Source organism: Tachypleus tridentatus, chromosome 13, assembly GCF_004210375.1.
Source record: "Tachypleus tridentatus isolate NWPU-2018 chromosome 13, ASM421037v1, whole genome shotgun sequence".
In the NCBI taxonomy this organism is placed as follows: Eukaryota; Metazoa; Arthropoda; class Merostomata; order Xiphosura; family Limulidae; genus Tachypleus; species Tachypleus tridentatus.
Window position 1 is genome coordinate 213,668,045 of NC_134837.1, and position 13,463 is coordinate 213,681,507.

Genomic DNA, 13,463 nt, shown 5'->3' on the forward strand with positions numbered 1-13,463 from the left:
TTGACCAAAAACAAGCTCTTTGCTTATTTTATTGTTCGTTTAAGATATAATTTTGTTTATGGAAGGAAAGTTTCCAAAATTTAATCTAGCAACACCGACGTTGTTTGAAGAATTATAAACAAACAAATCTAATACTTTTTGAATTCCTTTTATTTCCAGTTTTGTAATTTCAAGTAAATCCGGTTTTAGTCCAAAACCAGATATAGATTTTTGAAAAAAATTATTAAGTTTAGCACAGTTGGCAATAAGGCTGTGAAATGTCTGATGTTTAGTTTGGTAATGATTCTTGTCAAAATTTGTCAGTTAGAATATATTACTTTGCAATAATTATGCTTAGAATAGAACTATATTTAACAAAAACACATTAGCTTACAAACTGTTTTTTAATTTGTAAGTGATAAACTTGAGGACGTATAACCTACAAATCCAGATTCGATACAAGTGATGGGCACAAAGCAGATATTCTATCCAAACGATGCTGACATCAGGCACGAGCATGCACATCAAAAGAAAACTTCTAAGCTTCAAAATAAGGATTGTATTGAAACGTATTAGTGGTTACCAGCGTCTAAAATATCTGAAGTCTCATTTGGGAGAAAGACGTATTGTTTTCATGGAAAAAATAATACGAATAAAAATTAGCCTGTAAATATTTGATTGTCTGAAACCTTCAGATTGCTATTGTTGAATTAAAACGGCTTACCTTCAAAACTAACTGCTTTTCTAAAATCTACTCCAAAGGTAATATGAAACAGATTGGGAGGTGTGATAGTATAGGTTAATCCCACTATTCTTTGGTAAAAGATTTGGCGATAGGTGGTGATGACTAGCTGCCTTCCCTCTAGTCTTGTACTGTTAAATTAGAGACGGTTGCCGCAGATAGCCCTCGTGTAGTTTTGCTGGAAATTAAAAAAACAAACAAACATGAACAACAATGAACATCTATTTCCTTGATAAAAAGATAATGCTTGTATATTTTTTATGATATATCTTCCAAATACATGTTATTTCGTATTTTCATTTTTAATGTGATATAGTTTTAAAATGTAAATAATACTTAAAAAAACTTTTTGAACTATTTTCTCGATCAATTATTTCTTTTAAAAGTTACTTTTATTTCCTACAATCATTAGCCTTCCCTCACCAAATATTATCGTATAAATTTCTTTTTAGTAAAACACAAATAGGGCTTTGTCTTCGATAGGCTTCCTAACGTCCTACGCTAAGTTACGATAAACCGTCTGATTGGCGGTGACAGTAACGTTCTCATCTGACCGTGCGCACTGCTAGAAAAGTTAACATTTGTTGTGACGTTACTTTATACCTCATGTGAAGATCGTTGAATATACATTATATATATATATTTTATAAACCTCACTTTTAACTATAATAGTTTCGGAGTAGACTAGCTCTAGACACGCAGAAAACGTTTTTAAGTTTAATCGCAGAAATCATCTGATATAGAAAGTTGGCCATGATTTAGATCCACAAATTTGGAAAGAACAGGAAAGACTTGACCATGGCTTCTCGGATTCCACAAAGTGCACCGGACTTGCGACGCTTCTCATGTCATGAGGTCTCACACCACAGTAAAAGACGTTCTTTGACACCTGCAATGGACAATCTAACGCACGTTCCAAATACTTCTTCTGCCACCATCGTTCGTCGAAGTAGTAAACAACGGCCTTTGGAAGATCCCGCCTTCTTCCAGAAGAAAAACACGGAACCAAAGAAAACAAGGCGATCGTATTCCATGCACAGTTGGGATTTAATTAGATCTTCCCCATTCCAAAAGAGATTCTCAAGTTATCCAATCGAAGACAGCTTCATACAACAAAACGGCACAATTTTCAACCCTAGTGAAGGCAAAGGATTCTATCAAATGTTAAGAAACTTTTTTAACATCCCAAGGTGTAATAAACCAAGGTGATTCTTTCCGCTCCCATAAGGTGAGATTATCAACTGAAAACCTCCAACTTCACCAGATTTTTATAAACACTGACATCGTGTGCCCACTTTCTGCCCGAAAGAACAACATTTCTGATACCTCGTATAAGATTACAATCAGCGGAAGCCTCGATGTTGGCAAGTCTCTTCTAGCCCGTCAGTTTACAACATCTGAGTGCATCTACACTTACAATAGTTTGAAGGGTTAGTCCTCTCACTTTTAGTATTGTTTTATTACAGCTAGTTATATATCGTCCTATCTTCTATTTCAAATTCTTTATCGCCATAAGATAATAACCCGAAAAAGTTTCTTTAGAGCAGTGAGGATATAGCTCTGTTAAGTAAGATGTATAAGTAACTAAAGATCAGCTATAATGGTGTAAAATAAGAATCACTGCATTAATATATATTAAAGAGTGATCAAAAATAAAAAATAATTTATAACTTTATTTTGTGGTGATGTGTTCGTCAGATTAATAGAATAAAAAAAGAGAGAAGGAAGGTAGATAGATAGCTGGTATTTGAGTAATCTCTTTAAGAGAGTAAACTGTTAATCACGTTCAAAGTAGTATTATATGTACATCAAGCATCCATAAAATAAACGAGCATTTAAATGTTTACTATATCTAATGGAGAACTAAAGTAAGATTTTTTAATGTATCAAATGTATTTTTATAAATATATCTTATTAGAATGAGACCCCTCGTAGACTTGGGTTCTATCTAACCTATAAAAATGTATAATCACAAAGGGTTGAAAAATATTTATTATTAATTACAATTCAAGTGGTTTTAATCGTTAGATTAGAGACATGGCTATATACTCGGCGAAATTTGTGGAAATACGGCCATTAGGAGAGTCTGATTGTTCTTTCTGTGAACCCCATTTCCAAGCTGACAAAACATTGTTATAATTAATTACATCTGTCATAGGACATCCGAATTAAGTCTATTATATTTTTAACACCGCATTTTTAGTTAATTCCTTAGGAATTTTCAAGATTTATAAGAATGTATAATAACAGTGTTCCAACCACACCATGGTCTCCATTTCACACGACATATCTCGTTCAATGAAAAGCTCATCAGAACAGCTGGAAAACAGAAAAAACAACAACAAGAAACAACAGAACAGCGCCCAAAGATCTATTTATATAAGTTATTTGTTACAACAACAATTGCTGCGGTTTGAGTGAAACGCGTCGTTGTTGATGAATATGGTGAACGTAGAGTTGTTGGGATACTATTATTATACACTATTCGATTTTTGAATGTCCTTTAGAAGCTAAATAAAAAAATTCAGTGTCAAAAAGTATAGTAGGCATAATACTACCTTTTTATTCTTCCTGTTTAGTATTTAGAAATACAAAATAGAAATGGGCAATTATTTGACCTATTGAATAACTTACATAGTAAGTAGTGTTAAACCAATAAGCTATGCAATGTTGTAGTTACTCAGTTTTTTGTTTTCAATATATGATGGCCAGCTTAGTAACGTTTCATTTAATCACTTCACTTAAGTTTTATATCTAATTTACTCGATCTGTATGAAGTGATGCAGTGCGATTTCCTATGCATTATTGGTAATTATGTCCAAAGTACCTTAATTGCTGTATTTTAACCATGATAACTACAATGTAAACTGTGTTGATACATGTACGTGAAATAAAGTCATAGTGTAATAATACTGAACATATATCATTAATGAAGTCTTTGAACAGAACGTTTATATAATATTTATAGATGGAAATACATATTATCACCAATTTCTTCAGTGTATTAAAATGTGTGTGTGCGTGCGTGTCGGGGGGTCTTGTTTCTGGCCTAAAGATTTCTGTCGGTGGAACTGTATGTAAGCAGAACCTATTTAAGTTTCTGACCAAAGACACGTACAATACTCTGGCATTGTATTGTATGTAACAACTGTATCAAAAAATTAGTACTTCATATATTATTCCAGCCAAGTTCCTCGTTTTATGCCCATTATGGGCATAAGACATTGTTCAGAAGAGCAAACAAATTAAAAGTTTTTCTTATGATATATAAAAAAGATTGTAGCCAGTAGTTTCAGTAGGAAAACTTGACACAGCTTCTTCTGGGCTAGGCTCGGCATAGCCAAGTGGTTAAGGCACTCTACTCGTAATCCGAGAGTCGCAGGTTCGAATTCCTGTCACACCAAACATGCTCGCCCTATGAGCCGTGGGGGCGTTATAATGTAACGGTCAATCCCACTATTCGTTGGTAAAAGAGTAGCCCAAGAGTTGGCGGTGGGTAGTGATGACTAGCTGCCTTCCCTCCAGTCTTACACTGCTAAATTAGAGACTGTTAGCGTAGATAGCCCTCGTGTAGCTTTGCGCGAAATTCAAAATAAATCAAACCAATCTTCTGGGCTATTCCTGGTAACGTAATCATTGTTTTGAAGTTAGTTTCAATGTTCTGGTGTTCAGATTGTAATGCATCCCAGCTGATCCTGGTTCCCTTTTCGAAAAGTAATCTTTGGGCTACATTGAAACAAATTACATCAAACTTAGCTGAAACCTTCTGAGCGAATGAATTAAGTTTCATCCTTTCTGTATATGATATTCTACTATTTAAAGTTCTCAAAATTAAAGTTTCTCATATCTTTTGTTATTAAAGTCTATAGGAATATACTTTTTTTTTAAAATTCGCACAAAGCTACTCGAGGGCTATCTGTGCTAGCCGTCCCTAATTTAATAGTGTAAGACTAGAGGGAAGGCAGCTAGTCATCACCACCCACCGCCAACTCTTGGGCTACTCTTTTAACAACGAATAGTGGAATTGAACGTCACATTATAACGCTCCCACGGCTGAAAGGGTGAGCATGTTTGGCGCGACGGGAATGAGAACCCGCGACCCTCAGATTACGAGTCGCACGTCTTAACACGCTTGGCCATGCCGAGCCTCTATAGGTATATACACATATAATTTAAGAACAACAATTGCCATGTTGCATTATCTAATCCTTTCTATCCACTTAACTGAACTTTAAAATAAAATATTCATAGACAGTCTTTATCATTCAAATGTTTATCAGGTTAATCTCTTTAAATTGGCCCGGCATGGCCTAGCGCGTAAGGCGTGCGACTCGTAATCCGAGGGTCGCGGGTTCGCGCCCGCGTCGCGCTAAACATGCTCGCCCTCCCAGCCGTGGGGGTGTATAATGTGATGGTCAATCCCACTATTCGTTGGTAAAGAGTAGCCCAAGAGTTGGCGGTGGGTGGTGATGACTAGCTGCCTTCCTTCTAGTCTTACACTGCTAAATTAGGGACGGCTAGCACAGATAGCCCTCGAGTAGCTTTGTGCGAAATTTCCAAACAAACAAACAAACAAACAAACAAAACTCGTTAAATTAACTGTACCCACCATATCTGAAGGGAACTGATTACAAAGGCCAACCACTCTGTTAGAAAAATAAAGCTGTTTAAAATGAAGACGACTCCTACTCTTCCAGAATTTATATTTGTGTCCTATCGTTCTACCAGTCTCACCATTAAGTACGAAAAAAGATGGTGCATCAACTATAAATTCTCTTCTCAATCTTAAACACCGAAATTATATCCCTTTTAACTCTTCTCTCCAATTAATTCAGTCACCCAATTCACAACAGATAAGTTATCGTTGATGCAATTCAAAAAGAGGAAAGATCCTGACAGTGAGCCCTAAGGGACCCCTCCTATTGATATTAATCCAGTTTGATTAAGCTCTATTTATAACAATTTACAACACTTTCTTCTACCTAGCCAGTTTCCTGTCTAATGAAACAATCTACCCGTCAGATCTAGAGAAATGGCTTTTTATGCAAGTATAATGTTGGTCACCTTGTCGAATACTTTATGAAAATCCAACTACACCAAATCCACGCCCGTACCCTCATCATCGTAAGCAGTAATCTCTTTAAATAATGTCAAAAGATTTCTAAGGCTAGATTTTCTCCCAGTGTAACCATATAAGTTTGAATATATTTTAATTTCGCTTGTAAATGTGTGATACGGCTCATTTTTGAATAAGGAAGAGTTATGAAATGGCCTATTACTATGCAAGCTATTTCAAAATATTTTTCTAGTTAACACTGATGATTAATATAGCACATCTTAAACTATTTTATGCTGTTTAATAACACTTAAATAAATTTATCGTAAACTATCAAAACATATTTGTATAAAACATACAATATAACATTACAAATAAATAAAAATTAGTACAGGAAATAAAAACACGAAAAGTCATTTCCACCAATGTCTTTCGTGCACAACGTCCTCAGGCGGCATCGCCGTAAACGTAACGAATCATAGCACTAAAAATCGGGTTTCGATACTTGCGTGGACAGAACATAGAAAACTTATTATTCATTTTTATGTTTAACAACAAACAAACAAAAAATATCAAAACATTTTCTCTCCGGCGGATCATCGGTAAGTTCATGACCTAAAACTCCAAAATCCGGAGTTCGATTATCCGTAGTGGACCGCCCAGAAATGTGTGTTTTCATATAGCAAAGCCATCTCGGGCTATCTGCTGAGTCCACCGAGGGGAACCGAACTCTTGATTTTAGCGTTGTAAATTCGTAGACTTACCGCTGTACTAGTGGGGGAACCGTGCGGAAGTAGCCCAATGTTTAGCTTTGCGCTGGAAGAGAACATGAGTATCGCAAAGTGGCGATGAGTTCTTTCTAAATATTGAGTAAAAAAATAAAGCATGATTTGTTTATTATATAGATAGCTTATATGGATTTGTACTCTTCATAAATCTAAACTACTTCCAATTTTGTACACCACTTTGATACGAGAAACAAGATAGAAGCTACAGTGTGTAGGTTGTTTAGAATGTAGATTGTAAAGGAAAAACGTTATATGTTTTACTATTGCTCAAATTTTTATGCATTCACTTTTATCCTCTAAAAACAATTGATTTTCTGTAAGTTAAATTAAAATGTGATAGTTAATTTTCTTCTTTTGTTAACGTTTCTCTAGATGATGGAGATGATATATCAGTGAATGTTGTATTAAAGCAAGATGAATCCAAGATGGTTTTTTCAGAGCGAAACCTGGAGGATGATAAGGTAAAAAAGATTCTTCTTTCAGGTTTTTATTACATTTTTGAGCTAAACAGGTGGTTTTTGGTTTCATATTATTTATAAAATTTCCGTAAAGATCTCAGATGTCAAAAATTAGCGGTGACCAATAATTACTGTTAAAATATATCTCTGAAAGTTAATGTCTCGTGATTAACTATTCACTGTTGAAGGATTCCAATTTTGAAATTCTGATTCTCTGTAACTTTATTTGTGAAAAAACAACGTTGATTTCACATAAGAATAACATATACACAACCTACTGCTTTTAGAATTAAGACATATTAATCACAAATCAAAAGTGGAAAGTTTTTATTTAAATATATTTTAGAGTAATTAAAAACAAAAAAAATCGTAGGTGACATTGACAACAGTGAAAATCCAAAGTTTTCTTTGAATTTATATGTGCTATTAGAAGTAAAAATATGTAGTTTACTTGTAAATCGAAAACAATGCTTGTTTTCATGTTGCACCGTGTCATTTTAAACCACCACTATTTTTTTTTGCATTTTGAAAACTAATATCAGATTAACAGGTTGTCTTAGAAACGAACTAAAATTGTTATTATCGACAGAGCGTTCTGTAATTCCAATTATGATTCCATTAGAAATGGACACTGCTTTTGTTTCAGCTCTGTGTAATTACTCAAGTATCGGTAACAATAAAAACATTTAATGAATTGAGGCAAAATAATTGCAAGGTTATGATTATTGCTAAAAATAAATTATGTGGTTTTGTTTATTATTTAACATCAAGATTGCTTTCTGATGAAGCTTTCAGAGTGCAGTTGTTCAGAAGCGCCATTTTAGGTTTGTGTGACACGCTGTTGGATGCAAATAACATCAGTTAATTAAATGAAAGATTGTTTACAATACACGAAATCACACGAAGAAACAAAAGCTTTAACAAGATGGCTTTCCTTCTCCTAGAACTCTTGTTTAATTATAAAAAGCAAATAAAAAGAAGGTATTTTGTATATACTGAACGTGACACGCGCATAAGATTTATATGATTTAAACAAAATTCAAAGGCTTTTTACTTTAGTGCTGTTTAGATATATATAGGTAGATGAAAACTTAGTACTGTACTTGGTATATTCAACCCGAGAAGCACCTAATATGAAAAATGGATTAAATGGTTAGGTGAAAAATCATACTTTAAGAATAGTCATACCTAATTTAGAAATGTTGACTAGAGAAAGGACAACCAGTCAGCAGCTATAGGCATGTTCAGCGGCTCGAACCGTGGACTTCTCGATTCGCTTCCTGGAACGCTAACGCCTCAGCCTCGTCAAATATATATGTTAACAATCGAGAATCATTTAGTATAATTGTATAAATTTGTGAGAAAAAAGAAAAGAAATCCAGTATTCTTCAACTTTTTGTAGTTTAACTCAACATCCTTGTACTGTATTGTCCATTTTACTGGTTAATGATAGGACTTTTGTTTTCAGTTTTGTTTATTGTACAATTTTAGAAGCTGAAATGGGTATAGAGAACGTATAAATCAAAGTCACCGTCTGTATCAACTTGTTCAACCCTGTTTGTGCACAGAAAGGGAAAACAGAGAGATATGAAACTAGATTATCAGGAAATGTTATTATTGTTATTTTATTTTATAAATGGAGTTCAATAACACATAGGTTAAAATTTAATTTTAAAATTTAATTGAAATATATACAGTATTTAATATTTTACCTCGAGCTCCAAATTTTAGCGTTATGTGTTTGTAAACTTAACAGCGGACTCACCTAGGGAGGGGCACGTTTCTTACTATTTTTGTATATATTTTAATTTGGTGTTGGGTAAGAGTATTCGCGAATAAATGAACATTACCGAGTAATTTTGTCACTTGCTACGTAATATATCACTTCTTTCCTTTAACAGTGTCCGGAATTGCTTTGTACCATGCGCAGTGCAGATGCTCACGTGATCGTCTATTCTATAGCAGATTATTCAAGCTTTCAGTACGCCACACGTTTTTTAAAACGACTATCAGCTAGGGTAATTAAACCGACTATCTTGGTGGGAAACAAAACTGACCTGGTTCGTCTGCGTACAGTAACTACAAGTGGTAAGTATTGGTTTAGAAATAACACGCCTTATCATACACTTTAAATATAGGGTGTTACGAATGTTGAAAAAGAGGGATCCATTTAGTTTATACAGATATTTTAATCGTAGGGTGTTGCGTAACTTTAGATGGAATGTGTTATCCTCAACATCGAACTCTAAGCATCACTTGTTGTCAGGTAACTTTAAAAGGATGATGACATTACGTATTTCAAAGTGAGTATAACTTATTCTTAACGTTGTTTAGCGCAAACTCGGGCTTAACATGAGTCATATCTATAAAGCTAAGTAAAATGACATCTTACATTCTCCAGAATGTAACTTTATTAGTTCAGAGTTAGTATTAAAATGACCCTTACTTTAAATAGCTTTATCTGCCTTAGAAGTCAATATAAATTCACTCCAAACACGGGAAAACCGTTATAATTTACATTTGTTATGCAGGCAGAAATCTATAAACAGAAGTTGTTTCGTAACTGTAAATGGAACGCATTACTTAATTTCAGTCATAGCATGTCACTTATCTTAAACAGGTGTTATGTAGATACATAAAACTTTATGAAGAAAAGAAATAAGTGGCGAAGCCATAGTGGGGATCAGAGGTGGGCCCCCAGAAAGATTGGGTAATCTTGTAAATGGTGCATTTTGATGGTATAATTATCTCATTTTTAATATTTTAAATATGTTTTATACAAATGTGGGTACAATGAAAGGTATACGATCGCATGCGTTACAAAAAGTGTTTTACTATATATTTGTTTGAAACTAGGGTTACTAAGCTCGACAGATTCCACAGAACAACTGTCATAATATTAGCTTAAAACACATGTACACAAGCTCCAACTATTATATTGAAACACAAGTACTCCAGTTTCAACTACTATATTGAAACATGTATTCTCCCACTTCAAATACTATATTGAAAGACGTATACTCCAGCTTAGACCACTATACTGAAACACATATATTCCACTCCAACCACTATAGTTAAACACGTATATTCCAGCTTCAACTACTATATTGAAATACGCATTCTCTAGCTTCAACTACTATATTGAAACATACGTACTCCAGCTTGAACTACTATATTGAAACATGTATACTCCAGCTTAGACCACTATACTGAAACACATATATTCCACTCCAACCACTATAGTTAAACACGTATATTCCAGCTTCAACTACTATATTGAAATACGCATTCTCTAGCTTCAACTACTATATTGAAACATACGTACTCCAGCTTGAACTACTATATTGAAACATGTATACTCCAGCTTAGACCACTATACTGAAACACATATATTCCACTCCAACCACTATAGTTAAACGCGTATATTCCAGCTTCAACTACTATATTGAAACACGCATTCTCTAGCTTCAACTACTATATTGAAACATACGTACTCCAGCTTCAACTACTATATTGAAACACGCATTCTCTAGCTTCAACTACTATATTGAAACATACGTACTCCAGCTTCAACTACTATATTGAAACACGCATTCTCTAGCTTCAACTACTATATTGAAACATTCGTACTCCAGCTTCAACTACTATATTGAAACACGCATTCTCTAGCTTCAACTACTATATTGAAACATACGTACTCCAGCTTGAACTACTATATTGAAACTTGTATACTCCATGTTCAACTACTATATTGAAATATACGTACTCCAGTTTCAACTACTATTTTAAAACATGTATTCTCCAACTTCAAATACTATATTGAAACACGTATACTCCAGCTCAGACTACTATACTGAAACACATATATTCCACTCCAACCACTATAGTGAAACACATATACTCCAGCTTCAACTACTATACTGTAACATATATTCTCCAGATTCAACTACTATATAGGAACACACGTACTCCAGCTTGAACTACTATATTGAAACATGTAAACTCCAGGTTCAACTACTATATTGAAACACGCATTCTCTAGCTTCAACTACTATATTGAAACATACGTACTCCAGCTTGAACTACTATATTGAAACTTGTATACTCCATGTTCAACTACTATATTGAAATATACGTACTCCAGTTTCAACTACTATTTTAAAACATGTATTTTCCAACTTCAAATACTATATTGAAACACGTATACTCCAGCTCAGACTACTATACTGAAACACATATATTCCACTCCAACCACTATAGTGAAACACATATACTCCAGCTTCAACTATTATACTGTAACATATATTCTCCAGATTCAACTACTATATAGAAACACACGTACTCCAGCTTGAACTACTATATTGAAACATGTAAACTCCAGGTTCAACTACTATATTGAAACATATGTACTCCTGCTTCAACGACTATATTGTACAGTATTTTTATGTATTTATAATAAAATAAAACAAACAAACTGTACAACCCAGATATACTCTACAGAGCCCATTAATTTGTATTCCAGTAACTTTGTTTGTAGTTAAACAAAAACTGTACAATGGGCTACATGTTTTGTGCCCACCACAGTTATCGAAACCCGTTTTTTGTGTTATACGCCTTCAGACATACTGCTTAACCATTCGGTGAAACTGGATTTGTAGCTCGAGTTTCATTATGCGTTTCTTAATATATTATATTTTTATCTGTAAGATATAAGTTTAGTTTTAAATATTTATTCTATAATTATTTTGTTTATGTAGCTAAAGTTATTTTGTGATGTGTAAGTTCTAGTGTATTAATAAAAAAGTGTTGTTTACGTTTTTCTATACCAAAACATTGTATCTTGTTGTCTCACCAGAGGGTTGTAGCTTGGCGAGGCAACACGGCTGCAAATTTATAGAAACATCGGCTTGTTTGAACTATCACGTAGATGATCTTCTTGTTGGGGTCCTGACTCAAATTCGACTAAACAATTGTGGTGGAAAACAATATCAGGAAAAACCAACATCCATTAGTCTGAAAATGGAGTGGAAAGCTGCGTATTCCAGAAGAAAAGAAACTTTTTCACGCGCATTCTTGAAAAGTTGTTTAAACAGTCACGAAGGTGTGAAAATTTATACGTGATCTGATGAAAAGGTTAAAGGTGATATAAACTTACTTTACACCGTCTTACTGAAACAACAATCTTTTCTAAAGACGAGATTCTAATGAAATGCCCATCAACTCTAGCCGGACAGCTATTTAGTGACTTTTCACCAGTTTCAAGGACAATACCTTAGAAGACACTTGTGTGAATGTAGACTAGAATTAATGTGCATTTTAGAGGATCCCTTGTATTTGAATGTATGACGAAACATTTTTCTGGTGAAACCGATTTGGACATTTTCTGGTTCACATTTTCGTTGGCAATGGTACTTAGATGTGGTTAAAAAGGTTCGTTTCAGGTTTGGAAAGTAGTGTTAATGATTGTAAGCAGAATCACAGAGATTGCTTAAAAGATTCATAACAAGATATATGTACAATTCAAGTGGTGATACATACATACATATGTATGTGTTAAAATGTATTAAGTCATTTAATTATGTAATATTCATGTGTATTCATATACATATATATATTATAAATGTGTTAGATGTTTAAAATGTGGAAATTTGTGTATATACATATATGAGCGGCTCGTAGAATGGCTCTGTGTGTGTATTTTTTTCAAGTACAAACTTTTAGTTCATTGTTCCGTCATCTCTAGACCGATCTGACATCTAATTATAACTTTCAACTCAGGAGGCCAATTCCTTTCCATTGATACATTTGACCACGCATAATCTCTTAGAAACTAATTCATTCTAATCCTGCTTAAAGTAATTTTAATTAGATGGGAGGCTCGTAGGTATCCTTATGAGTAATATAATCGAATGAGAGGTAAGCGCGCGCTCCACGCTTGGTAATGCTGGCGCACAAAAATTTAGCTAATAGAAAAGGACACAAAGGTCTCATGGACTAATTTGCTGTAATTAGATCTCAAATCGGTCAAGAGATAGAGCTGTGAGCTAAACGTTTGTACTTGAAAAATAAAAAGGAATCCTCAGTAGCCATAGCATTTCAAATTGTTTTAGGGAAGGTTAGAGCAAATTAGTCCAAAGGGACTCCTGAAAAATCACTTGACGACTTAGTGTCTTTTGCGTTGTGTTTCTTACCCATGTGCTTAGTTTCTCCTTTTTCTTTGTATGATAATAAGTTTATTTGTGTTTGGACGAAGTTTCGGGAAGATCTGAGTTGTGGCTACTAATGGCTGTGTGTATGCGTTATCTATCATAAATATTTTGAAACGTAAGAATAATAAGTCAGATTTCCATGTTTTGACTCTGATTTGTTGAAAAATCGAAGTTAGTTATTTTTCATGTAACAAAACGTTGACGTTTTCCCTATAAGATACAACTTACCTC

The 13,463-nt window shown here is 34.0% G+C and overlaps 1 protein-coding gene across 1 annotated transcript; it reads left to right on the forward strand.

The window, feature by feature from the left end:
- The first annotated feature begins 1,257 nt into the window (after nucleotides 1-1,257).
- On the forward strand, nucleotides 1,258-13,463 carry LOC143238825 (GTP-binding protein GEM-like). The gene is made up of 4 exons (XM_076479388.1): nucleotides 1,258-2,151; nucleotides 6,938-7,026; nucleotides 8,925-9,111; nucleotides 11,879-13,463. The coding sequence occupies exons 2-4, from the start codon at nucleotides 6,991-6,993 to the stop codon at nucleotides 12,142-12,144; spliced, it is 489 nt and encodes a 162-aa protein (XP_076335503.1). The 5' UTR covers nucleotides 1,258-2,151; nucleotides 6,938-6,990; the 3' UTR covers nucleotides 12,145-13,463.